At 41.0% G+C, this 23,927-nt stretch overlaps 1 protein-coding gene across 1 annotated transcript in view; it reads left to right on the top strand.

Moving 5' to 3' along the window:
• lpp (LIM domain containing preferred translocation partner in lipoma) overlaps window positions 1-23,927 on the top strand; it is a 92,039-nt gene that overhangs the window by 34,419 nt on the left and 33,693 nt on the right. The window contains exons 4-6 of the mRNA XM_068743747.1: window positions 3,214-3,305; window positions 6,559-6,681; window positions 20,167-20,763. Of these exons, the coding sequence (XP_068599848.1) occupies window positions 3,214-3,305; window positions 6,559-6,681; window positions 20,167-20,763 (812 nt within the window). The remainder of the gene's footprint in view (window positions 1-3,213; window positions 3,306-6,558; window positions 6,682-20,166; window positions 20,764-23,927) is intronic.

The following is a 23,927-nucleotide window of genomic DNA, read 5'->3' as shown; positions in this document are numbered from 1 at the left end:
AAGCCGCAGACGGAGCGTAACAGCTCGAAGCCATGCTGGCTTCACACGTAGAAGGTATTGGGCTCATCGGTGATGCAGATTCATCACTTTCCTTGCCTTGGACTCTCGGTCTGATTTACAGAGGTGGTGCCTCCGGCTTACTCATATTTTTAGATGCTCAGCCTTATAAGGTTCTAAATAAATCCAAACAAGCAGAGACAAAAAGTGGCGGCTCAGTTTTCTGTGTATCACATATACACAGGACAGTTTCAAAAAAGGTTCTGTTAAATGATGATTCTCATCTTGTTAAAAATAAATGTGTAGATGTGGGTTTTTTTTTTCACAGTATGATTTATGATTTTCCAAAATTGTGCCGCTGTTTTTGACATTTTTGCTATTTGTTAGCTTTAATATGAAACGATATTGAGAAAAAAAAGAAGCTAAATGAAATATCGGCTTCTCCTGGGCTGCTTACTCGCTCTTCATGCGGCTCTTTTTCTCGACAAGAAATAACAGTCCTAATTTACAACCACATGACTTGACATTATGTATTCAGTTCTCCATGCCACAGCTTTTGACAAAGAGCAGCACTGTTGAGTGTATTTTATATTAAATGACGACTTATTTTTTTTTGCTTGAATCTTGACTCTACTCAATACGACAATTGATCTGCAGTTGGTGGCATTGATGGGCAAAAATATTGAAACAAGAAAACCGTAGCTGTAACATTCATTCCTTTGGCTGTGTAATGTTTTCTCAGCTTGAACTTTTCATCTTCAGCGTACCCCAAATGTGAGTTTGTGTGGACAGCATGGATTTATTCTCTAGTGCTCCTCAGCATCATCATTTAAGTCGCGATGGCTCGCCTCTTGTCTCAGAAAAGCCCTTTTAGTGATAAATGCAAAATATATTATTTATTATAAACCCAATTATGCAAGCATCAGACAGTTGTTTTCAGTTCGGTCTTTTTTTGTTATCAAATACATTAACAAAATTAGAATTAGAATTATTAAAGAATAAAACCTGCTGTCAAATGTTGCTTCTTATGGCCATTGTTAATTTTGAATAATATTTTTAAATGCAGGTAATTCCTTTGTTTAACACGGTTTCAATGGAATCGGATGGATTTGCCTTTTCTTTGGAGCGCTGGAGCTCATGAGAGGCAACAAGCAGCACTACTGATTGTGTCTTGCAGCTGCACATTAACACGTGTCAATCCTAAATGACTGGCATGAGGATGGATGCTAGAAAAACAGGTCAAAGGGGAAACTAACCAGAAAGATCCTTTCAGCGAAGATGCCGAATGACTCCAAGTCTCGCTTTCCACTCTCCCCAAGACCTTTTCAATAAAACACGCGTCTCTGAAACATTTACAACTCTTGTTTCCTGAAATAATAAATCCCAAGCATCTCTGATGTTCGAGAGAAATGCACACGAAACCGAATGTTTTAATTCTCTGTAAGCCACAAGTTACAAGTGACTTATACTCTGAGAACGAGGATCCACGCTGGAGCGAGATGGAGGGGAGGACAGGGGCAGAGCCTTGTTGTCGAGCAGCATATTTTATTTTCCCTCCCAGAGGTTTAGCAACGCTGTGAGACTCTGGAGTTTTAGCAAAGGTCACAAGGTTATTGTATAAACAATTCACACGGAGGCCTTCAAGCGCCCAGAGGGAATGTTTAATGCAATGTTCACAATTTCTGATGTGTTGTAATGCTCAAGATGCACACTTGTCCAATTCTAACCGTGCTGCATTAGCTCTGCCTTTCGTTTTGGCGTTGGGCTGTTCTGTCAAGGCGAGTGAAAGCCAACCTTAATTAATTTGGTCAGCTGCCTCCGATAAACTATGTCGATGACATCAATTGGATTCTAATGAAAACGGATAAAAGCAATCGAATGCAAATAGAATTTCTAAACGGGACTCATCAAAAGTTTGAGAATTGGAACAAATTCCCATTACGTCCCACAAAAGCCTCTAATTTGCAAAGCTCGTGTCTGGTTTGGTACTTAGAAGTACATGGTCAAATGATTCAGTCTTGAATCTTGTGCCAAGAGAAACCAAATCGCAATTTAATTTGGCACGTAGCTCCTCATCCTGTCTGAAACATGTGGTTGGATGCAATCCTTGGATTAACGTGGACTTTAGAACTACAAATTCGGCTTGTTTCTCTTCCTCTGGCAGAACAAACACCTAGTCGAACCCATTTGTAACACAGCATTTACATTTCAAATCTCCGGGGGGATCGCATGCTTATTCCAGATTGGTTCTTCTTAGTTAGTGCAATTATGTGTGTCAATCCAGTGGTGCTTTCACTCCTTTATCCTCCTCTCTGTTTACCCTTTTGAATTTAAAATAAATTGTGTTGAGTAATTCTAACTAACTTGTTTTGTACAGATGGAACAATAACTTTGATAGATGGTTTGCATATTAAACGGAATAAACTTGCCTCCTGCTACTTCTTTCAAAAAATTAAATGAGTAATATGAATAGATACAAGTAGAAGGTAAATCTTATTCCATGTCATCATTTGCAATTCTATCCTGATGAGCTGTCGCACTGAACAGCTAACTTGCTAAATGCTAATCGAAAAAACATTTGATCCAAAGGTGTCGTAGAGCTGCGTCTGTTGGCAGCGTTATTGTATTATTTATTATTATGTATTAAATTGGGAAATTTAAGCATTTGGTACTCTTGGAAGTGAACGTATTTGTCTGGAACTAGGAATTGTGACTTTTACGTCACACAAGCCGATAATAAAAAATTAAAAAGAATATGTTTGTATTATACTGAATGCAAATTTACATGCATATTTGCACAAAGAGAATTTCATGCAAGATTTTGATCAATGGTCGCATTCCAAAGGGATTAATTAGTGTTTCCCATTCATCAGCATGCAGCGGGTATCTATCACGTTATCCATAGATCTGTAGCTTTTTTACAAATCTTTTCTCCATTGGTTTTTCTTTTTTTTTTTTATCAACTTCTTTATGTTTAATGCACTTATCACGCTAGTGTTTGAAATTGCAACAGCAAAGATAAATAGTTTTAAAGGTCTGAACTGATGCCTCTCCACTCAATCGTCATTGAGTGCGGTGCATTAATTCAGCGGTGGAGTGTCTTTTAGAACCCTGACAGTTTGAATGTGGGACAAAAAGGGAAGTATTTAATGAACCGTCTTTGTTTCTCTTGGTGTTTTTGTGTCTGTGTGTCTGTTTGTGCGTCCATCTCCGCAGACTACCCTCCTCCTCCGCCAACTGTGGACGATTCAGCCGCTTTCCCACCTGGTTCCTTCCATCCTCCACCGGTGAACTCGTATGATTTTCAGGTGAGGGGAAAGTGCTGCTTGTATTTTCTTGGTTGTCAGTAACTCTCCGAAAGTCGGTGCAGAAAGCAAAGGCAGCCCCAAGCTCTACACTGAGTTCATGTACCAGGTCCAGAAAGACTGTCCATTTGAGTTGCAGCCAACTTGCAGAGCCGTCCAGCTCCAGATGCTGCCTGGAGCTGGACGCCCCTACTGAAGGACCCGCACACAGCGCGCTTCCTTCAGCTGGGAGCACTCCATGTCAGCGAGGATGGAAGGCTGACACCTATTGGTGGAGCCCGGTCACTTGTCTTTGCCTTTTCTCCCCCTAATTCCCATCAGCACGCGTTTCTCCCAGGATACGTGGCCTCTGCTCTCTAACTGACACTCTCAGCACTCAAACTGTAACGTGAAATCCATCGAGTGTTTGGCATTCCTTTGTTCGCTGGAGCGGGGGGGAAAAAAAAAAGAGAAGCCTCCTGAGGCCCCTCGTGTGAGCTGATCTGAGTTACTTCCCTAAATGAATGCTTCCTTTGTAAGTGAGGATGACCATGTTACATAATTTAAGCAAGTTATGCAATGCCAGTACGTTTACTGCTTCCCCACACAAAGAATGTACGGACAGAATTACACTGCATCCTGGCATTTGACATATATGTCAGTTCGTGTGGTCTCATAAAACAGGACTTTTTTAATTGCTATTGATTATTTTTAAAGATGCAGATCAATGGCACGCACAGTTTTCACCTCTATCCTAACACTGAACCCTGAGAGTGTTAGACGCAGAGCTCCTCTCTGTTAACGCCGTCGGTTATCAAATTACACGATGAGACAAACCCTCCACAACTAGAAGCCCTTTCTTTAGCAATGCTCATGCTTTCTTTGGATTCTGCAGTCCAAGTTTTAGACGATTCAGGTGAGTATTCCAGTTTGGAATCTTGGGTGTGTGATCGTTAGTCGTGCGTCGGGCTGCATGGAGCTCTGACTACGCACCCTGAAGTGTGGAGACACCAGAACTGATGAAAGGTGTCGTTAAAATGTTGTAAACAAACCAGGTCCGATAGGGGTCGCCCGCAGAGCACCAGTCGTCAGGTGTAAACCGGATTTAAAGTTTTTATTTAAGGCTAAGTTTTTAGTATTTAACTCTATTTCTCCATATATTTTCCCCCAAACAAAAACATTCGCCCCGCCGCTTGTCACAAAGTCCACAAAAACAAAACAAAACCCTGTTTCGTTCTACACAGGACAGAAAGCACACATTTAAGCAATGGTCGTCTGGGAAACTTCAGCACCTATTAAAATATTTGCTGCCTGCCCAAGTCAAGTCAAAGTGTGGGAAACGCATGATGCAACCAGAGAGAGGACTGGAAGCACAGTTCCAAAAATAATAAAAATATGTGCCTGTCAGTTCTGCTTTTGTTCCAGATCGTCGCAAGTAAATGAATGCATGACAAACCCTGCAGAAGGACGTTTGTAGTAAAAAGAAACGTCCACTTTGTGGAGCTCAGACATGTCGAGCCTCGTAGTAGCCGATGAAGGGTGGTGCTGACAGCGATCTTCTAATAGCCAGCATAATTACAGCTGGCAGCAAGTGTTACGATGTAAACGTGGGCAATTGTCTACCGTTGTAAGAGACTTGAGGAAACATAACCTTTCAGCTAAACAAGAAATTTGGCTTCTTTGCTCATGGAAAGCTAACTTTGAGAAGGGGGGGGGGGCATGTTTTCACAGAACAACTGTACTAACTAAATGGACATAATAGAGATAAACGTGTGTAGTTTCTTCCCCTGTTTCACCGTGCCAGTTCTGTTATCGGTCATTCTCTTCTGAACACCAGAGCCAGTAGAATGAAAAAGATATTTGAGGCTTAAAATACAAGAAATTAAATGCTTGATTAGTTTAAAAAGTACTTTAGTGTTTTCATCTCCAACTTTTTTTCTTCTATCAATTTGGCTGAATCACTCTGACCATGCAATTTAATTCCTTAATACCCCCCCTGGTATCTTAATTACGTGTCCTTTAGTCAGAGCAGAACTTTCATTGTCGGCGCGCCGTTCAGAAAAGGGATAGATATCAATCAAAATGTCTTTGTATCAAATTCTCTGTGCCTCAGCAGAGACATTACTCGCACTGAATGAATAAATGAGTGACGAAATGGTATTTCCTCAGAAGGAGGCAGAAATATTATTCTCCTCTTCATCTCCTTTACTGGTAGACACGTCTGGATCTTTAGAAGCGTTAGAAAGAAAGACAAAAGCATCTTGTTCTCATCACGGCTGTTGTCCACATCGCGAAGCCCAACACGGCGAGTTTCCTTTCATCCTCCTCGTTATCACCGCTAAACAAGTTTTTCCATTTTCCATTTGTTGATTTGAGACAAGCCATTAGTGTTTTGCTTTTGTTTACCCGCTCTCACGATTGCCTTAGATGTTTTTACGCAGCAGCTCTGCTCCGAATGGAGGCAAAGCCTTTCTCTAATAGATTGTGACAGGTAATCCAAACACATAACATTAGAATAAGAAGCAGTCACTGATCCAGCCAACTCAAGAAAGCCCCCGCAGGCAATTGCAAGAAGTCTTCCTGCAGTTGCAGCATAGTTCAGAAGACTAAAAATATATCTGTCAGGGAGAAATTCCCGGGAATTTGTCGAAAACCTTGTGTCACCAACGGTCACATCATTTTAACTGCTTTCCGGATTTGCGTACAACAATTTAGTGACTTTGTTTTTCTATTTATTTTGTGCATTTATTTTGTACACGATCAAGTTGCTTTGTCTGAACTGAAATAAGTCAAATGAATAAATTGGCGAGCATGCTGAAGAAATTCTAATGTTAATTAGCAGTTCTGAGACCATGTTTAAAATGTGGGATAAAAAAACAAAAGTCTGCTTTTGAATCATGTATGAAGAGTCAGATACTGTAAATCCAAGTGCACTGATGAGCAGGAGGTTAATGGTGCACTGCAAAAAGTTGAACGCTGTCTCAGAGACGGTGAATTTCTTGTTATTCCTCACTGCGTTTCTCTGAGTGAAATCTCCTCTATTGATGTGTGGCTTTCAAAGGGATTGTCTGGGGTCAAGGTGAGACATGAAGTCAAACACTATGATCCAAAGCATTAGAAGGGCGAAAACGGCCGGGGAAATGTCTCCGAGCGGCACAACCGCGATCATTTGTCATTGGTGATCATCAACTTCCTTGTGCAAACAGAAGGAATTACTTAATGTGTGTTTCCTGATCGTACCACACACACACACGCCATATGTGATGTTTGCTTGCAGATGAAAGGACCAGAGAAAACCCTGGAGGAGAGACGCTCCAGTCTGGATGCTGAGATCGACTCCCTTACCAGTATCCTGGCAGATCTGGAGAGCAGCTCGCCTTACAAGCCTCGGAGCGCACAAGTACGACTACCAACACAGCTTCACTCGTACTTGCAAACACACAGCCATGGGAGGGAAATATGAAATACTTCCTGTGACGATCGATGCAGCTCCAGGTTTGGCGTCATGGGATTCAGTCTGACAGCGGTTGCATTGAACCCGAGGGACAGTTTATTCTCACTTTGGTATACATTTGCTAGTAACAGTAACATACCATCTTTACAATATTTAGCAAGATGACAATTTACTGCTGCATGAAGACGAGGGAAACTCATTCATTGCATCCTGTGAGAAAATGTTTTGCGGTGACGTCAAAGTCAGCCTTGGCCTATATCATTAGTTTATATGAAATGATATTAAGATCAATCTGAAAAAGTCAAACCCTTGGGCATTTCACTAAATAGTTTGACACACGATAAATGTAGGACAGGCAGTTAAAAGAAAAGCCCTGCATGAAGCAGGAAGGCTGGTGCAGACAATATCTCCAGTGAGCTATTCAAGCAGTAATTTCAATACCTGCAAGCTCGTTCTTCGTAGCCACACCAGCATCACCAGAGTATGAAATTCTTATACATATTACAGTATTTATTCTCTGTGTGTGTTTTTTTTTACTGTGTAGCCACCATGTCTGTTTTATTTATTTATTGCAGATATATGTACGGCAATCCTGACAACAAGGTTAAGATGATAAATTATTGAGAGAGCAATCTATTCATTTAGCTGTAAATAAGGTTCCGAGGTCTCGTACAAGACGCGATGATTCATAGTCCAGGGAACAAGAAGGGGGATATTCTTACTGATAGAATTTTCTTTTCAGCACATCCTTGAAAATAAGAATTTTTCAAACGGCACAATCTTGATGAAATTCTAGATTTGAGGAAAAGTATGTTTAGAGCAGAGCATTTTGTGGAAAGTGTGTTACAAAAACAATGTGGTTGCAAATGCCTCACTGGCTAGAGGGAGGAGAATCTCCATACTACAAAAAACATTACAAGTACAGCTCCACATGGGAAACGTAGCAGATGTCGAGAGGAATAAAAAAAAAAGAAAAAAAGCAAGTGGCTTTGAAATCGTACACATTAAAGCCAAGATAGTAAAATATAACTGGATGATTTCTAGTGTGGTGACTAAATGTACTCATAACATTATTTAATCATAGAATTGAAGAACTGCCCTTTGACCAATCAATTGGACCTTCAAGGGTTTCTTGATAATCCTTAGTGTACATAGACGACATGCAACTGTGGCGGTTGAGCTTCATCATGTTCATGGCCTCATTGCTGTGACTGCCGAAGGTCACGCAGCGATTCACTGTTGTTGCTTCTCACACGAACCCTCTTGTGTGTACATGAGGGGGAACGTTGATGTGCACCTGTGCTCCTCTGAGCCCAGCTGGCGAATGAACGGGTGAACAGTCCTCCTAACTAATGTATGGCTGTTATGGTGCTTTCTTTTTTTTTTTTTTTTTTTACCTGTCATGGTCAAAGTTGCTGCATGTCTCTTTTTATCTCCACCTGCTGCGAGCTTTTGGAGTTGTGGTAGGAAAGACTCACCACCTGTGAAGTTATGATGCGTTGACATGTATTAATCATATGATGTGTATCAGATATTCAGTTGACTTAACGCTGTCTGTGCAGCATTACTGTAACACCCATTTGTCTTCATTCCCATGGAAAACATCAGCGCTCTATTATAGGTTGAGTGTTTTTAACACACACTCGCATGCTGCTACTCTTTCCTTAGCTGATGCTGATTCTGGCTGATTAACCTCGGCTTGACCCCCCCCCCCCCCCAGCTGCTCCTGTCAGTCCATGCTCGGCATCTTTTAACATCAGGCTTTAGCTTAATGCTGGTTTGTGTGTAAAGCAGGTTTCAGCAGCAGCACTCCTACACAGCTATCTTCTACTTGCACAATCGAGGACTAACCAGTGGGTTTGATTTACAGCCTTTTGAGCTCAAGTAATCAAAGAGCCAGCCCTGCACGATCAATAGGCCATCCTGCCCTCTTCCTTTTCAACATCGAGGAGAGGAATCCTTCTAACAATAAATTCAGAATCCTTAAAAGGACCTTAACTGTGCTCACCTTCCCAGATAAAATTGAAATGGACATCGCTGCTCATTCATAAAACTCTAAGTAGCATTCCTGCACACAGTCAGCCGGCGCTGATGCTTCACAGACATCAAAACAATTTTGTTTGCCTTAGTTGGTATTCTCTGTGGCATAACCGTGGGTAATGAAACGTGATCATTATATAATTCCCATTTGTTCTCTCTCCACTTCCATCGTAGAGTTGCCATTTGCTATTTGACACACTCATTTAAGTTTGTTTGTTTGATTGGATATGATGGTTGGGTCATGCTCATTTACTGTACTGTTCAGTATAGCCTGATGTGGGACCTCGAGTGTTGCTGCTCTTTTCAGACTCTCACATTCTGCATTGGTCCTTCTTGGATTTTTATCAATACACCTGACCGGTGACAAATTGATTTGTTAAGGAAGGATTTACAGTGACAGATTTTTCTGTTATTTTCTTGTCATTTTCTCATCTTCCCAATGAATATTAATCACTTCAAGAATGTTGTAGAATCATGCCTCAGAGTATTTTGACAAAGATGCACCATATAAAATTGTCAGTGTTCTATTACATCCAGGTTTTGGTGGTGTCTGAAGAGATGGACTGTTTTGGACTAAATGGCTGCTTTCGTTGATTGACCTTCATTGTAGGGATGAGGTGAGAATAAGTTTAGTTTAGTGAGTCTCTGAAGTTCCAGTAAGGGTTGGCATCTTTTTTAAATGGATAATCAAACATTCTGGCAGACACCTTCCCTCATCCTACCCCACCTCTAAAGTTAAAATCAGCAACAGCCAGCTGTACTGACTGCAGCTCTACGTCACGGTTCCTTATAAGATCACGTTGCCCTACATCACCTGTCCTGATAAGATCACGTTGCTCTACGTAACTCGTCCTTATAAGATCACGTTGCTCTACGTCACGCGTCCTTATAAGATCACGTTGCCCTACGTCACCCGTCCTTATAAGATCACGTTGCTCTACGTAACTCGTCCTTATAAGATCACGTTGCTCTACGTAACTCGTCCTTATAAGATCACGTTGCTCTACGTCACCCGTCCTGATAAGATCACGTTGCTCTACGTAACTCGTCCTTATAAGATCACGTTGCTCTACGTAACTCGTCCTTATAAGATCACGTTGCTCTACGTAACTCGTCCTTATAAGATCACGTTGCTCTACGTCACCCGTCCTGATAAGATCACGTTGCTCTACGTAACGCGTCCTTATAAGATCACGTTGCTCTACGTCACCCGTCCTTATAAGATCACGTTGCTCTACGTCACGGTTCCTTATAAGATCACGTTGCCCTACGTCACCCGTCCTTATAAGATCACGTTGCTCTACGTAACTCGTCCTTATAAGATCACGTTGCTCTACGTAACTCGTCCTTATAAGATCACGTTGCTCTACGTCACCCGTCCTGATAAGATCACGTTGCTCTACGTAACGCGTCCTTATAAGATCACGTTGCTCTACGTCACCCGTCCTTATAAGATCACGTTGCTCTACGTCACGGTTCCTTATAAGATCACGTTGCCCTATGTCACCCGTCCTGATAAGATCACGTTGCTCTACGTAACGCGTCCTTATAAGATCACGTTGCTCTACGTCACGCGTCCTTATAAGATCACGTTGCTCTACGTCACCCGTCCTTATAAGATCACGTTGCTCTACGTGACGCGTCCTTATAAGATCACGTTGCTCTACGTCACGCGTCCTTATAAGATCACGTTGCCCTACGTCACCCGTCCTGATAAGATCACGTTGCTCTACGTAACGCGTCCTTATAAGATCACGTTGCTCTACGTCACGCGTCCTTATAAGATCACGTTGCTCTACGTCACTCGTCCTTATAAGATCACGTTGCCCTACATCACCTGTCCTGATAAGATCACGTTGCTCTACGTCACGCATACTTTTAAGATCACGTTCTTCCACTTGATATTGGTGTTGGTCCACAATTCTCATGCTGGCACTGCTGCTCAGGCTACTGAACCATCGGCTGCCGTGACCTCGTCTTCATGCTGACCTCTCGTGTGTTTCAAGTGAACAAAAATCAAGATCAGCATCCCTCCTGTTGAGATTCTGCATCATCGATTGTCGGCGCCTCCATCATACGCAGAGATTGACGGAGCTCTTCCTGTCTGCTATGAGCGCATGCTGGGAAACGAGTGCGCAGGATAACAATTGATCGACTGAAAGCGTTGCCCCGTATTCAACAGACCCCTCACCACCACAGTAAAACCGAATAAAGAGGTGTGTGTGTGTGTGTAGGTGTGTGTGTGTGTATGTGTGTGTGTGTGTGTGTACCCAAGCCGTGTTTGCTGCTACTGTTGAGAAACCTTACAGGACCTGCTCACTGCATTCTCTGCTACTTCTATGGAGCAAGGTCGTGACCCCGTGAGGTGGATGTCACATTTCATGTGTGCGTCACACAATTCTCGAGACATTCTGTTTTTTGTCAGTGAGACTCGAGGTCCACACTTTGTTTCTAGCGCTTGAAAATATGACCTGGCGTTTGACTTTGCGTCGACCGGTTTGGGATGGGTTCTGTTCCAGCTTGACAGTGCGCGTAACATAACGTTTTACCAGTTTGCCATCGTTGAGTAATTGTAGCTATTATTGAAACATAGGGCAGAGAAATAAACTAAAATGAAAACTGAGGCAGTTTTGATTAGCCTTGGCTCGAAGCGATGTAGGAGTTCCTGAACCTGTGGCATGTTCCCATTGGTTCAGTGTTTTCACGGTGAAAGAAATACAAGTGAACCAAAATGCTTCACTGAAAACCATCTGTTCAGTCCACATGCTTGTGAAATGTGTCTGGGATATGAGAGAGAGAATGTAAACACCGGAAAAGACGCATCAATATGACAGCATTTGTTGTCGCTAGGTCCGGGTCAGGTTCAGTTTCTGGCTGGCTGTTTACAGTTTGTTCATTCCCCCCATCCATGTCAGTATACAAATTGCACCCGCTATGAGAGCTGCTTAGCTTGTGCCGTACCTTGTAGTTGGGTCAGGTCAAGGTCAGATTAGTGTCAGGTCATATTCCCACCACAAAGTAAAAGCCGTAGAATTTCTATGAGTCTATAGGCTCCATCTGTTGGTGGATTATGTGTCTTTGATTTAGTACCCGAGTAAGAATTCTGTATTCTGAACCAAACCAGATCACCGTCTACCGAAATGATGCAAGTTTGAAAATGTGCAAAAGTCCTCTTGAAGGTTTATATTTGCAAGTCACCTTAAAGACCTACGCAGAGATGGCAGAGATAGGTAAGTGCAGATGGCTAGATGTAGCCAAGCGTCACCCGATTACATTTACAAAACTCAATCTTTATGGACTTTAAAAGATTTACAGATAAATCTTTTGTTTGTTTTTAATTAGGTAACAATGACTATAATCATACACACTAACATAATTATATTGCTTGTAGCAGAAATGTTCAAATAAAGACATTGCTTTGTCTCAACTGTTTTTACTAAAATGCACTAAACTAACACAAGTCACATTTACTTTTCAAATATCTCAAACGCAAATTCAGTTTCCTTGCATTCTCTAAAGGTCCCAACAAAGCAGGTGTATTTGCGATTCAAATGAGTGCATCAGTAGCAGGGACATTATGTTTCTGGTTGATTGATCCTATATGAATTACCAAAGAGAAGGGCATCATGTTACTGTCACCTCATCAGTGGCTACGTTTACATGGACAACATTTCTTTCATCCGATCGGAGTTCGGAGTAAAATTGTGATTGGACACACTGTGTTCATGGACCCTAAAAATATTGATCCGATTAGTGCATCACACTTTCCATCGTAAAAAAATATTTTGACATGCGAAAATGTATACCAAATATACCGGAAATAGTAGAAGAAGAAGCCGCAGTGACTTCCGTTTGTAAACAAAACATGGCTCCGCCCTTTTATGCTTGAAACGTCAGCGTTATTTCGCGCGTTTTTCCCGTTTTGCTGTTACTTTCCTCCTTTAATATCTCCGGCAACATGTTTGTCTCAGATATTGACCAGTTTTGTCTTTTGCTCTCTCTGCTTCAACTCCCTTCCGGGAATAGCAGAAGCGCGTTTAGCTGACGTCACAGACATGCGCTGTAAGGACGGCTTGTACCGAAACATCGGAATAAGTGTTTTCATGCGCCCTGATCGGATCATCAATCGGTATAAACCACCCTTCTTGGTCGGGACAGAATCTTGATCGGATCGAGCTTGATTGGGCCAGACTAATCCGATTTGGGTGTGTACATGAAGCATTTTTATTCCAATCAGGTTTTTAATACGATTAAATGTGTCCATGTAAATGCACCTAGTGTCAGCAGACAGTTTTATTTTTCACTCTGCCAAAGAGCTTGATGTCTGTGGAATAAGTTTCCATGTCCATACAAAACAGATGGCTATTACTGGAGTTGGTTGACGGTTTAGCTGAATCCAAGTGCTTGAAATGCTGCTGAGATGGATCCTTCCACACGAGTGCCCTAAGGAGGCCTCGCTTCACACTGTGCCAGTCAAGCCATGCAGTGACATTCCCATCGCTCAACTGGCAGCGCATTACAGATGGCACTCCCTGTCACAACAAGGAGAACGATGGGTCCTCACTGCTTGCGCCCGAGATTTCCAGTGATCACGGCGTCTGCTGAATGATCAGAGAATGGGAACTATAGGCCATCCAGGCAGTGTCTCGGAGAGTGTGATAGAGTTGGTGGCATTTCTTCTGCTTCCCGTGTGAAGTGCAACCTGAAGCCGTCTCAGGCCTCACTTTTTTTTAGTTCTGCTATTGTCATAACTCAAACAAGTTGCTTTAATTGATTCAGTCCTTAAATATTTCTTCAGTGAAACTAAACCAATGTTGAACCGGTGTAAGGCCTTCATTGGTGGCTTTTCATTTGGCACAACACTAGTATCTTGACACAGTTTTAGCTTATTTCTACATTAGCTTCTCCCCTATCCATGACATCTAATAGCACTCTGCTAATCTCATCTTTAAAAGTTTTTTTCTTGCAGTGTTTGGTGTTGAGAAAAGTGTCTGTTTCACCCTCCTTTTTGGAGGTCCTGGGGAATGGTGTTCGTTAAAGGCTAAAAATGTGTAAAATATTTGTCTTTATTGCTTTGTATTATTAAGGCCTCCTGTGCGATCAGTGAGTCGGTGCAAATTAAAGGTTATCTTATAAAGACTAGGAAAAGCCTTTCACGCCATTATCTTGCTCACAATGTTTACCTGATTTCCTGTGTGTCTAATATTTCCGGGCTTGCTTTCATGTATTGATTTCGTGTTTATCTTCAGGAAATATACTTGTACTATTTATGTCCACAAAACCCCACATTATCTAGGGCTGATGTACTGAACTATTAATTTATTTTTCCACCTAACTTTACCATGTGACCGTTTAGATGCTTTACAATTTGTTATATTCTGACGCTGTGCATCCTGCTGTTTGCTCACCTTCTGTTTCCATGTATAATACTCATGTCATGGTCCATTTGATCATATGATCTCTGTGGACACAACAGCGAGTCAATGAAGGGACAGCTACCGCTATGTTTCTTTTGGGGGGGGAGCAATTGTGCCTTTCAGGATTGGAAAACATTGCCATGGACTTTCGCTACCTGAGGAATTTGTTTCCAGCTTCTGTTGCTGTCACCAGTATGGCGCTGGTGTGTTAGCTATCCTCTTTGACTCCTTACACAAGGTCAATGAAAAGCTATTTTTTGCATTGGATAGTTTCTACAGGGCACTGATGTTACAAGTGTGCAATCAAGTGCTTTTGCAGCTTGTCTCTAAGAGCTGCCAAAACTCCACCAAGATGACACTGCAACTCTGTAATTATAGGGCTTGGTGGTGTTTAACTTTTCCCTCTGTTTGTGTCATATGCTGCTATTTTCTGTAATTGCTTTGTTGCTGCGTGGAGCAGAGATGTTGCCACAGTGCCGGTGGCTCCCATTGACCTTAAGGTCAATCTGGCAGCAGGTTCTGAGTTTTGACGGGGGCAGCCAACTGTGGAAAGACGAGCATGCCACGGGGCAATCGTTGTGCTCCATCAATGTTTGTTAGCCGAACAAACTGAACTGTATCATTGTCTTTCGTCAGCAGAGTGAACCAATGACAAATTTAGTTGATGCCAAGGAGCTGTGACAATCAATGTATCCTGCCTCTTTGCATCTTCCTGGAAACAATGCTGAAAGCCTGACCATCAGCCTCTGTCATTGCTAATTATCCCTGATCCACACAATGTGCAAGCTTGCAGTACACAGCCACACAGAAAGGCAAAGACTCACAGCTTCTGAGAGAACAGTTACAGTTGTCCATCTCTGGGATTGATGACTTCGACAAAGTGTAAGCAATGGGCATTTCAGCCGTGAAGTATTTAATTTCTTGAAGCAAACGGGTTACAAGTGCATGAAAGCCTCATTACAGGGATGGGTCGGTGGTGTTTGTGGTGAGAGATTGGCCTGTAGGACTGCAGGATAAAACAATTAGTTTCTTCTCTGAGAGCTACAGAATACACATTTCCTGCTTTTTTAAAATTGCCTGCAGAAGTGCCACAATCAGGGATTTTTCTCTGCACACACGCAGTATCTCGGAAAAAGGATTTTTAGTTGCATCATTGAGTAATGCACTTTACTTTTTATGGTGATGTTGCATTATCCTAGCAGTGTTACGTACTTTTTCTGATGCAGTTTTTCAGGAGATGACAATGAAAAGACACATGAATCTAATGTTCATCTGAATTGTCTTTGGGTTGTGTTGGTGGTGAGACCAAGGAGTCTGAATGAAACTACTGCCACCTGGCTCATTTATTGCCTCACACCTCCCTCTGCACTTTGAGTTATGGCTCTCTTGTGCAGACTGAAGAAAAGACAAGATGGACAAAGTTAAATGTTTTTAGTTCAAACACATAATTATATTGCTGTTATTATTTGTTGAGAAAGTCGTAACATTGTTACTGCAAACATTTTCAAAAAAAAATTCAAGGAGCGTGTTATTTGAGTTTTCTGAATGGCACAGATGGACTGACTTTGATCTTTGTCCACAAATAGCACATGTGACACAGTATGGGTCACATGGCTCATGGCTCAGACGTGCTGGTCCCTCCGAGCAATTGTAGTACAGAAGTGTAATTTTGTTTGGCGGTGATTTGGCAGATGAGTGAACTGAAAAGTTTCATATAATTATCTTGGTCCAGCTTTTTATTTCCACGGAAAAGAGATCGCTGTGGAGATTGCTTACTTACATACACACTTGCTTATTAGTGGGGTTAACATACATTGGCTGTTTGTATTTAAAAATACAAGTCAAATAAATATTATATCTGTTCTATTATCAAGGGAGCATATTGTAGAATTGGAAAGTACATTTGTAGAACTGCTTTGTTTTAGCTTCTCATTGTCTCGTGTGATTTCCTCCCCTGTTACTGTGCCTTATTTTCAATTCTTAAATAGTATGTCTTGTGTGTAAAGTTTAGGGATAATAATTTTTTTTAACTGTCCAATTTTCCAGTGATATTCCAGATCCGATGACTCAGTTCACAAGTAAGCCAGATCTGACCTAATAAAAGGGTCAGGTTCACATTCAGTGAAGGGGAGACCGTAGTGGTGGAATCGGCATCGTCCTCCCCAACACCAGCCACTCTCATGTCCTCCCTCACTACGTCCATGTGTCTTCTCCTGTATCTGGTGAAGGTGAAAACATTGCTGAAATAGCCACTTAAAATGTGGTGTTTGTTGGGCAGCTGTGATGTGAAGCAGCAAAGATGTCTGATGCGTAGATGTACCATGCATAGAGCACTTTTTATCGTCACATGGGAAGATAGTCCAATACAGCTCGAGGTCTCGTCATGTTCCTCAGAGACCTTGTTTAATCATATTTAATGTGCATATCTCAAACTATTTTAGGAACAGGGTTGATACCCTCAGACTGATTGTATTGAGGCTGTTAATGGAACTGTTGTGTCTGATTGTGCAGGGAAAAGACGACACAATTTTTGAGAGGATTTGTGGATAGAACTTCGTCCACGGCCACATCGTAAGAGCTGGTAAAGATCAATAGTCAATAGTCAAGACCATCAGCTCAATAAGGAGGAGCAGGGAAAAGTTGAGAGAAAAATAACTAAGGTCTTAGACGGTTCTGAAAAGATGCAGAACTTCTCCCTCTTTAGGGGTTCCCCCCAAGCTTGCTTATCCCCCCCCCCTTCTTGGTTTGAAATGCACAGTTAACAGTTTTACTCAACACCCAGAGGCTTGTATAGTCTCTCCTAATCTTTTTTAATGTGTCAAAAGGCTTTCTTGAGAGTCTCTGTGAAATTTCACACTTAAGTTGTTTGCAAAGTCAGTCTGAATCAGTGTAGAGTGAGGGTTAACTTTCCTGAAGGCTTTAGGGATAACTTTTAAAAACTGTTTTTGTTCATGTGTGTGGAGGTGGTGTAAGAGACATCAACAGAGTAGGCATTCAGACTGATGTTAGATATTTACTGTATCTTTGCACAGAACTAACCCTTGTCATCTTTTAGCATGAGTGCATGAAAATAATAAAGCCCATTGAAGTCCCAAAATATAGTTTTTAAAGCATATTCTCTATTTACTTTTTCATTTGTGAAGAATTTTGTCGAAAAACAAAGAATGAAAATCTTAAATTGAATTCTATGTATGATTTGTAGTACTGAACACTTTCCAGACCATATTATGGAAACACATGGACGTTCCTTATTATGTCATAGTAGGAAGATGTGTGTTGCATTGATTACAGTATATTGATTTTGCACAATGGCTGGATGGAGTTGAAATATGCAAAAATATATATATATGAAAAACAATTAAAGAAGCATTAATTATGTTCTGTTGTTTAAACCATTTTTGCATGCTTATTTTTAACATTTTCATATAAATTATGTCATGTTGATTTCCTCCATGTTGCCCCACAGTATAAATATTACCACACAGACGCTGAAAAAAAAGAACCTCTGTGTAATAAGACATTAATAATACATTCAAGTCTAGCATGGTTCTGATCCATCCTAATTGAGGCTATTAAGTATGAATTGACTGTACTTTGCTTTAAATAAATACTGCTGATGAATTGGCCTCTGGCAGAAAATGCACAGTGCATCATGGGAATCTGTGACTTGCCAAGTAAACATCTTACTCCTAAGTGAGAAAGTGACATTATCATTGCATATTGTCAAAGTCCCAGTTATCAGTTTCTTCGCATATCTATTATAGTACTTAAGACCACACTCATTAGCACGGACATGTCATAGGCAAGCCGCAACTAAAACGATAGCTAAGTTAATATGAAAACTCTTCCACTCCGCTGATATTTTTTGCAGACTATATGCATTTGATTAGTTTCATCACCCTCAGAGAGTGTGCGAATCTATTCATTGAAATTTGTGGAAAATGTACCATGACAGTGTAATTATTTTGAGGGACCAATTTGCATTTCCAGTGCTCTGTTAACTAACTGTAGGTTCTAAGGCCTTAAAGATAAATTAATAATCTAGAGTATTTAAAACCCATGAAACATTTAAATTAAGTAATTTCACTTCCTCAAGGGCATACTGGAGATTTTGCCATACATATGGAGACAGACGCACTTTTTAAATAAACATCAGCACTAATCGGCAAGACTGAAATCAGTGTGAGAGCAGAAAATATTTTCTGGTGCTTATACTGGTTCCTTCGGGGCTCCCCTCTGATTTAGATTAGATGGGATTTAGACAAAGTTGATGCTTTCACCTCTTAATAAATTTGGAGTTCATTTTATTTTAGTACAGTTTTAGGTTCCTAGTGGTGAGGAAGAGGACTAAGGCAGACCAGAGGACAAAGTGGTGGAGGCTGAAGAATGAAGAGTGTTGTGTGGCTTTCAGGGAAGAGGTGAGACAGGCTGGGCAAGAGAGGCTTCCGGAAGACTGGAATACAGCAGTTAAGGTGATCAGAGTGAAGTTAGAAAGGCAATAAAGAGGATGAAGAATGGGAAGGCAATTGGCCCAGACGACATTCCTGTGGAGGTATGGAAGTGTCTCGGAGAGGTCGGTGTCAAGTTTTTAACGGGATTGTTTAATACAATCCTAGAGGGGAAGAAGATACCAGAGGAATGGGTGAGAAATGTTCTGGTGCCCATTTTCAAGAAGAAGGGAGACATACAGAGTTGCGGAAAACTAGAGGGGGATAAAGCTAATGAGTCATACAATGAAGTTTTGTGAAAACGTAGTTGTGGCTAGACCAGGACAAACCGAAAGTACAGTAGTTTAGATTCCAAGACTAAAATCTACTGTATTCATTGACAGAAATAAATAAGACACAAGCATCTGGTGGAATTGCAGTGGTTGATTTAAGCAAGAAATTACAAAGGAGTGCAGCAGAACAGCGATTCTCTGCAGCAGGCTTTGATCAACTTTTAAGAGAAATCGATTTGAATTGGTTCTCTGCCCCAATTTAGAAGATATCTCATCAACGTGAGTTGCAAATGCTCTAAAGACTACAAGTGTTCATTTTGGTTCCTGTAGTGCTGCAAATGTAGTAATTGACTCTGATTTTTGGCTGCAGGCAATAACCTAATAAGGCCATCCAAGGTTAATGACAGACCTTTTTTAGACTGGCTGAACGTCTGACACCGATATGTGATGTAGTGAAAAACAATTATTGCTCACACACGACACACTCGGGGCAGAAGACTCTGACAGTTGGGTGAAACAGTCATTCTGTGTTGTTTGCTGCCCTGCTTTATATTTTGCATGAAGGGTCACAGTTGATCAGATGGTGAGACTCCCAGCAGTTGCTGGTGCTACTATTATGCAGCCGTCTCTTCCCAAGAAACCAGCGCTACAAATCTCGGTGATTTAACGCCTTTCTCATGCAAACAACTGGAGTCAGCACAAGTGTCACATGCCATTGCCAATCTGCTGTCATGGCGTCCTCTGCCAAACAATTTATCACTTCCCCTCCATTTTTATTAGCCATAGATATGGGTGGTTGTGGACAGTGCAGAGCCTCTGCTGTCGAGGTAGCCTTGTAATTGACTCTGGGGAGGCAGGGTGGATAATCGTTTGAAGTGTAAATCACAGTATCAGTAAAAAGCTGTCGAATACTACTGTTGTGTATTCACCATTCAGCATTTATTTTAGTTTTTCATTCATCGTGTTGCTGTTCCTCTCAAGGAGAGTTATTTTAACCATCATAGCCGTGTCTTGTCAGTCAGTCGGGACCAAACATAAATACCTCTACAATTGTATGGATTTCAAACATGTTTTTAATGCACATTAAGTATAAATATAAACTGCAGTGCATTATCTTTAGAAGGTGAATCCTTCTTTGTGCTCTGATTTCCATTTCCATCCATACAGTTCAGTTTTTCAGTGAGCAATATTTAGTTGCTTTTGTTTGGACAAATTAGTAATAAAATATAAATATAAAATTCTGCTGTTTTCCAGAACTCTGGATCTTCTGCAACCTCCACCCCTAGTGCTCCAGTTACTGGTTACAAGCGTATGGTCATTCCAACCCAACCACCTTTGACTGCTACGAAGAAGTCCACCTCCAAACCTCAGGCTTATGGGGGAGGCTCAACTATACCTCCTTCCTCTGTCAGTCCAGTGGCCAAGCCTCCAAGCCAAACAGCTCCTCAACCTGTCCCGGCTTCCTACACTACAGCCTCAACGCCAAGCCAGCCAACCTTCAATGTCCAGGTGAGGTCAGCCCAGCCGGGCCCCCAACATCAAGTTCCAGGTGGACACCAGTTTGGCCAGCAGCCTCCTCGCAGCCCTGCACAAGTCCAGTACATGCCTGCCCAGCTAAAAGGTCCTGACTTTGCCTATGGACCACCACAGCCTGGCTTTTCTCCGATGTCTCAGGGTGCATATCAAGAACAGATCCTTCCAGGGGTACTTCAAGCGGGTGGCTTCAGCTCCATGAGACCTGAGCAGGTCCCCACTCAAGCATACCAACTGCCAGGCCCCAAGAAGACCTATATCACAGATGTACCACCAAGCTTGGATCAATATACCCCTGGGCCAGCCGTTCCTCCAAAGGTAAGGTTGTTTATCCATCACACAGGCAACAAACAAATACCAGCTGCCATCACATTTAGATTTAGTATATATAATTTACTCAAATTCTATTTTAAAAAATAGAATGAAATTGTCCCCCAGATTGGTGGCTTAGTATACTAGTCCATTTCCCAAAACACATATCGCAGCTCCCTCTGGACAATTCAGAAGCCTTCTCAGACCAGCCAGGAGAGTTAATCCTTCCATGTTTTTGCTTCTTCCCACTTAGTTATCCCTGGAATACCTCCACAAGGAGGATTCATAGGATCCTGATTGGTTAGTAGAAAGCAAAGCCTTCTTCAAACCACTCTGGGACATTTGGTTCTGCTATTGCCAAGTCTGAGCCTTGGCGCCAGAGGAGGAGATTGTGTACAGATAATTTTTTAACTTGTGTTTTAAATTCTGTAGTTTAATTACTATCGTCAAATTGTCAGACACGAGGTAAGTTTCCAACATGTAGAATCAGAAGACAGGGCATCCTCCAGCCCCCAATCACTGAGGCATTGAGGCTCTTCTTGCCAGCTCAACAAATACCATTCATACAGGCTTTCGTACCCTGAGCAAAACGGGGTTTTTTAAATAGCCAGTATGCCAGCAGTCTGAAAGAGGGTTACTGTGTGTCACAACAATGTTTTCATCTCGGGTAATGTATAGACCATCACATCGGGCGGTGCTTTTCAAACTGTAACAATGAGATCACTTTTAGGAATTAGCTTCTTTCTCTTGGTAGTTGTATTTGAAAACCCCTGATGCACATCTTTGTGTGGATGTGTGCATATATGCTAGCAGTATATTACACTTGTTCAGCATGACATGAGAATGCTTTAGGGAGCTGAACCATCTTTCATTGAAATGCTCACAATAAAAAGTTGTTTTAACCTTTATACATTTTATTTTTAAAAGATCCTGTATGTTGGGGATTTACATTGATCTGATTACATTTGTTTCATTAAATGCAACTCATATTCATGCGTTTATATGTACTCACTGTAAACCAATGCACATTGGCATTTAGCTTGTATATATTTCATTTGATTTTTGTTAATGTCCACAGATCTAAAGGTAACATCATGATTCTTGTCAGTGCTGCGTGATTGTGCAGTTTTAATGACAAGTTAAACGGATAACTTTCATTTACCAAACTCATCAATTAATGCTCATCCTAACATCCCAAAGTATATAAAACTATTAAAACTATGAATCAAACAAGTATGTGAACTAAGCAGTGAATGTTAAAACATTTAAAATAAGAGTTTAATGTTACATATTTGCTTATCATGTGCGCTGAAAGATATAAACACATGATATATTAACAATAAGGGGACAGCCAAAAATTGTAAACTCATTTTCTATGCCTTATGCAGGATAATGGCATTTCATTTTAAATTTTAACCAGAGCTTAAATTTAATAATCCATTTCTAAGAAGGGTCCAATATGTTATTCACACAGAGGAATGAAGGACTAACTAACACTAAAAGCATATTTATAATACGATTAACAACAATTACATTTGGCAAGAGAGATATGAAGCTGTCATAGTCCAGGCCTCGAGCCTTTTAAAGCATTAAAAGATGGGCTTTTTATAGAACTATCCATGACTGAAAAGACAAATTCTGTCATCCTTTAGAATGGAATAGTTACTGCCAGAGAGACAGCTATTCTCTTCTCAATATATCCAGCTTTTGACAATCTCTGGAAAGTGAAAAGCCCTTGAGTTTTGTTTAATTCAAGGATTTTATGCTGGTACAAAATACAAACTGGGCCTCCTTGCCTTCGGGAATAACTCATCAAGGACTACATTTTACTAAACACAAATTAGCTTCAACATTGCAGCGTATCTTAAGAATAAGTCTAATTATATTTTTGCAGAACAAAAGTCTACATTTTGCTTGAAAAGCTTGCTTTGGTCCCAGTATGGTGCATTATTAAAAAACAAAAGGTGCCGTTTAATGGATTTATGAGCGTGTCTTTGATTTGAGATGAAAGCAAAACACAAATTTTACAGATATAGCCTCTGCTATATATCTATATTTGTCTCTTTCCCAAGGATATATGGTGTCAGGATAATAGGCTGTGTGCCCCTACTGCTTGAATATTTTGGAACATATCAAGAAACTTCCTGCTCACGTACTTAGCAAGATGATGTGCTGTAAAATGTAAGCAACTCTGTGGTGTCACATCAAGTTAAAAAAATCATACAAACCTTAACTCTAATCAGACTTTTTATATATTTAGGCCCAGTGCAGCAGATCTTTAATGCCAAAATAAACCAGATGCACCGTAAAACCAAGATTAAACTGAAAGCAAAGTGAAAGCAAAGATCTCCCTTTATGATCCTCACTGCTTGACCCGATGTCATGACATGTTCATAACATTTAACCACTGCTGTTAATCTACTCAAAAGGAACAAGTTTTAATCCGTCGTTTAAACACACCAAAATATAGTCAATTAAAAGCACTATTTACACATTTGTCATGAATATAGATTTTGTTATTTCCAGTCACTAAGAGTTAAGAGTCATTGATGTCACAGCTTTCTCTGTAGGAGGTCTATGACTTTGATTGAGGACTTTATTAAGGAGATTATTTCACATAATTGAGGGTATTCATAGAAGGTCTGTGTCATTACACGTCCAAGATGAACTCCTTGGATTAATTTCTATGACCCTAGACATCTTCTGATTAGCTCACTGCTCACAACATCCCCAATCTCATCTACTGCCACCCCGCACCCAATCCTCTCAAGTGGTCCTTCTCACAGGTAAAGGCGTAAAACAACTGTTCACATCAACAGGCACTTCAGACGTGTACTTAAGCAAATCCATCAGTGTTAAATCTCTCTCGTACTCCAAAAACATATAATAGAAGCTGGTTATATTACCAATTTCCACAAGTCTCAATGTCTTTCCTGATATTGGAAGAAAGCTAAGCTGGATGTTGTGTTCTTGCTGATCTTGAGTGACATTTGAGACAGGGGGATTACTTTGAACTGCTCAATCCCCGCAGCCAGTGAAAACCCCCTCAAAGGTCAATGATGATTTCAACTGTCAAACGTGTTAGAATATCTGACATTTTCCTGCCTTCTGGCCCTGACCACTTTGCATATGGCTCCATCTGAGTCAAAAAGACCATCAGCTCAAGCATG

This window comes from Brachionichthys hirsutus, chromosome 9 (assembly GCF_040956055.1).
Source record: "Brachionichthys hirsutus isolate HB-005 chromosome 9, CSIRO-AGI_Bhir_v1, whole genome shotgun sequence".
In the NCBI taxonomy this organism is placed as follows: Eukaryota; Metazoa; Chordata; class Actinopteri; order Lophiiformes; family Brachionichthyidae; genus Brachionichthys; species Brachionichthys hirsutus.
The sequence above is the reverse complement of the archived record's forward strand: the minus strand, read 5'-3'. Positions and strand labels throughout refer to the sequence as shown.